The sequence below is a fragment of the Solanum dulcamara genome, chromosome 11 (assembly GCF_947179165.1).
Source record: "Solanum dulcamara chromosome 11, daSolDulc1.2, whole genome shotgun sequence".
NCBI lineage: Eukaryota > Viridiplantae > Streptophyta > Magnoliopsida > Solanales > Solanaceae > Solanum > Solanum dulcamara.
In genome coordinates this window covers 31,231,320-31,236,165 of record NC_077247.1, presented here as the reverse complement: position 1 = coordinate 31,236,165, position 4,846 = coordinate 31,231,320, and the positions used below count along the sequence as shown (strand labels likewise).

At 31.8% G+C, this 4,846-nt stretch overlaps 1 protein-coding gene across 1 annotated transcript; it reads right to left on the bottom strand.

Moving 5' to 3' along the window:
• Positions 1-669: 669 nt before the first annotated feature.
• On the bottom strand, positions 670-2,527 carry LOC129873767 (2-methylpropanoate--CoA ligase CCL4-like). Its single transcript, XM_055948940.1, has one exon. The coding sequence runs from the start codon at positions 2,511-2,513 to the stop codon at positions 864-866; it is 1,650 nt and encodes a 549-aa protein (XP_055804915.1). The 5' UTR covers positions 2,514-2,527; the 3' UTR covers positions 670-863.
• Positions 2,528-4,846: the final 2,319 nt, after the last annotated feature.

Below are 4,846 nucleotides of genomic sequence, written 5' to 3'. Positions count from 1 at the left end.
AGCTATAAATGGATTAAGAGACTGTTTGGATACATTTATTTAAAAACTGCAAAAAAATAAGTAAGTGCAACCCACTTATTTTTTTGACTTATAAGCAACTTAAAATAAGTTCATTCAAATAAATTCAATTATTTATTGAGGCTTAGTTTAAGTACAAAAATGACTTTAAGTTATCTTTCAAACACTCAAAAAAATTAAAAATAGCTTATAAGTAACTTATAAGTCAATCTAAAAGGACTCTAATAATAATTTCTTAGAAATTAGCTAGTAATGGTTTTTTTCCGGATGTTATGAAAATTACAGCCGGCAGTCCGGCACATTTTAGTAACAAAAAATAAGCCCAAAACTTAACGCTGACGCGCAAGCCATGTATAGCAGAGAATAAAGTAGAGGGAAAGTAAACTCTTGAGTATGAGCCTGTTTCGATGGAATTATTTTAAGTAACTTATAAATTAAAAATTGCTTATAAATTTTTTTTTAAAAAAGTAGGTGCAACACAACTTATTTTTTTTGAAGCCGCTTAAAATTAGTCCATCCAAACAAACTCAATTATTTATTGTGGTTTATTTTAAGCACAAACATTCAAAAAAACTGAAAATAGTAACTTGTAAGCCAATTCAAACGGACTAGACAAAAATTGCCAAATCCAAAAGTTGTAGAAACTATAAATTAGAAGCAATAAATTATTTAAACCATCACGTCAAAGGTCTAACAATATAACAACCATACGCATGTGTCACATTCATATTCTTGTGTTTTTTTTCCTTGGTTTATCCAGGCAATACTAGAAAACAAACAAACGAAAAAAGGACAGTTTTGGTTGAACCTAATTATTGAGACAACCAGGCCGAGTTAACTCATCTCTACATTCTGCTCATCTTCATGCTGCTTTTCTCCATACTTTTAGCAATATCTCTAAGCACAAACTTTTGAATTTTCCCAGTTGATGTCTTTGGAAGTTCTTGTTTTATTATGACAGTCTTTGGCACCATATAATGTGGCAATTTAGCTCTACAAAACTCAATAATATCTTTTTCACTTGTGTTATGTTTTCCATTCAAACTAACAAATGCACAAGGAGTTTCGCCCCAAAATTCATCTGGCCGTGCCACTACTGCTGCTTCATTAATCGCTGGATGTCCATACAAAACTGATTCCACTTCCACGCTACTCAAATTCTCACCACCACTTATGATCACATCCTTTGATCTGTCTTTTATTTCTACGTACCCATCAGGATGCATAACTGCAACATCCCCTGTGTAAAACCAACCATCATCTTTCATGCATTTTGACGTTCCTTCAGGGTCTTTAAGGTAACCCAACATTACACAAGCACCCTTTAGCACAATTTCTCCTAAAGTTGATCCGTCTCGTTTCACACTGACTCCAGATTCTGGATCCACCACGTCCATTTCCGCCATCCCTACTGTCCTCACCCCTTGTCGTGATTTCAGCCTTGCTCTTTCATTTGCTGGAAATTTATTCCAGTGATTTTTCCATGTGCAGGAAATCACTAGTCCACCAGTTTCTGTCAGTCCATAACCATGATGGACTACAAAACCAAGGGACTCTGTTCGAAACAGGACAGCAGCAGGGGGTGGGGATCCTGCTGTCATTATATAAACAGGGTGTTTTAATGGCTTCTTATCAGGAGAATTCGACAACATGTTGAGTACAACAGGAGCAGCACAGATATGAGTAACGCTGTGTTTGTTGATTGATTCATAAATGATTCTTGCGTCGAATTTTCTCAAACAGATATTGGTCCCACCAACTGCGGCCATTCCCCATGGATAACTCCATCCGTTTGCATGAAACATAGGAAGTGTCCATAAATAAACCGACTGTTTCGGAACGAACCATTCAATCAAAGAATCCAACGAAACAACGAAAATACCCCTATGGCTATGAACCACACCTTTCGGTGCAGAGGTAGTTCCAGAAGTGTAATTCAACGCAATCGGATCAAATTCACTTCTCGGGCGAATCCAATTGAAACCCGAATCACCCTTTTCCACCATTTCCTCATACGTAGTGATAAATTCATCAGTTGATGGAATTGGGAATTCGTCATCTTGGATGAGAACCAGAACCGGACGGCGGGATTTAGACGGAAATAAGGACAGAGCTTCGAGAATTAGGGATTTGGATTGACAATCAACGAAAACGAGTTTTGATTCGCTGTGAAGAAGGAGTACAGAGATAGTACGTGCATCAAGACGGAGATTAATGGTGTTGAGTACAGCACCAGCCATGGGAACAGCGAAATGAAGCTCGTACATAGCGGGTATATTAGGTGCGACAACAGAGACGACATGATTTCTTTGAATACCAAAAGAGGCAATAGAAGAGGCAACTTTGATGCAACGGGTATGGGTTTGTGACCAATTGTGTGTAGTATTGTTGTAGACAATGGAAGGGCAATCGGCATAGATAGTAGCGGCTCTTTCCAAGAAGGTTAAGGGAGTAAGAGGACTTGAATTTGGTGGCCTTGACTTTAGCTCATCCATAATTTGTGCTCTCTCTCCCTAATGTCTTTCGTATTGCTATTATATATATATCCAAGGAGTAAACCAATAGAATACTGTTTGCAAAATAGATTATATTTACACGTCCTTTTGGTAGGTTAATCGTGATGTTAATTAAATTTTTAATTGGATAGGATTTTCTTCCTTTTTTACTCCTATATTCTATTGTAGAAACTTCATTGTTATTGTTGTTGTTGGATAGGATTTTCTTTTTATATATGTATTAATTAAGAAAAATGATATGGTGTGATTGTCATTAATTTAAATGATAAAACTTTAAATGATAAGATCAAAAGATATTTTAGATACAAAATATAGTATTACTGCTCCTTTAATTTCAAAATAATTGAATCATTGGATGTATTTCACATCCTTTAAAAAAATATTAAGACATTGCACATCCTTTCAAACCCAATCCCAATCAATTTGAATTATACCTCTGTTTATAAATTTAATTATAATTTTTTGATTTAAACATGATTGAGTATATTTATAAATTAAATTGACAACCAAAAATCAAAATTTATGTGTAATACGTGCCTCATAGTCTCGATAGCCCAGGCACACCTCTCAACCCGATATTCGGTAGACCGCTTAATTTTTTGCGTCTCTAACTCTCGCCGCTGAATTTGTACGCTTACACAAGTTGTTAAGCTCTTGTTTCATCATTTATGTGAGGTATTATATTTGTAAGTTTATGATTTTTTAGTTATTTAAGATTGTAGTTTTAACATTTCGTTATTTTTGGTTATATTTGCTCTAATTACTTCCTTAAATTTTGAAATCAAACAAATCAATTTATATAACCAATTGATATAATAAAAAATTGAATTGCTCCAAAAATAAATCGGGTTTGGATAAAAAATTTAAGAACCAATTCATGCACAAGCCTACACGTGGATTTTGATTCCCCTCCGTTTGTGGTGGATGTTTTTTCAAAAAAAAAAAAAAGAGTAGTAATTTACAATATTTTCCCGGAAAACCTCTCATCCAATTATCTTTTTTCATTTTTTGCTTTGGTCGAAATTTAAAATTTCATCCATAATTTTTTTTTATTAAATTCCATAATATTGTTCAAACACGCTATGGGAAAGCTACATCATGATCTTAACTTATCCCCGTATATTTTTACTTGTCATATTTAGATTTGATAAATTTATTAAAAACAATAATTGATATGGTAATTTTATTACATTATTTCTATTAATTAATGTTTAGTATTAAATATTGATAAAATAATTTGAAGAATAACTAATTAATGCTAAGAGTAAAATACAATTTTTTAAAATCTTTTCTTGTTATTTTAAGGCTCATAAATATCACGCCGTTATAAAAATGACTCACATATACTCTTATTATTATAAAGTAACTCACATATATATTTTTCATCTAAAGAAAGTGAAAACATTAATTTCTTTTTTAAAAATAAAAATAATATATGTAGATGTATATATGATACTTTTAACAAAGATCATGGTATATTTGATCTTTTTTACTCGTGATTTTTTTTTTGACTTCTTTGATTCAACTACCAATTTGACTTTTAAATATCACCCTTATAAATTTATTTGCTTATTGTTATTTGAATTTCTTATTCATATTTAAATTTTTTTCCTTCCTTTTTAGTATTAAAATATGAGAAATAAAAAAGAAGTGTGAATGGAAAAAAATAAATTAAAGCTAAGTTTTTGCGGCTATATCGTAATTATTGTTTGTATTTGTAAAAAAAGCTGAGCATATATGATAAAATTTTACAAGAAAATAAGTAAAAAAATAATTTTGACCATCGAAATAAATCCCCCCCCTCCCCAACCTCACCCCTCCCAAAGTTTAAAAAAAAAATAAATTAAAACTAATTTTTTCATCTCATTACTCATTAGATTAAAAAGGTATATCTTAATTATTTATGTAATAACATAAATATTTTTATAACAAGGAATATATCAAATCTAAATTTGAGACTTAAAAAGGTGTATAACATGTGATTTTCCCTTCTTACTTACATCTTTTGTTAGATTGATTTTACAACAACACGTGTGAGGATTGAAAAAAAGGATGAGCCATTAATAGCAATCAAAGACTTGTTTCTCTAGTGTCAATTCTCTCTTTTGATTCATTAATTAATGTATAGATTCATCATTCACACATTAATCACAAAATCAAGGCTTCTTTTTCTACTGACTATGTCCTACCACTATTTTTTGCAAAGATCAAAAGAATCATCAATACATACTCCAATTATTAGCCCTTTTCTCATGATGGATCTTTTTATTTTGGTGTCTTGTCCAAAGATAAGTCTAGAAAAGGACTCAGAA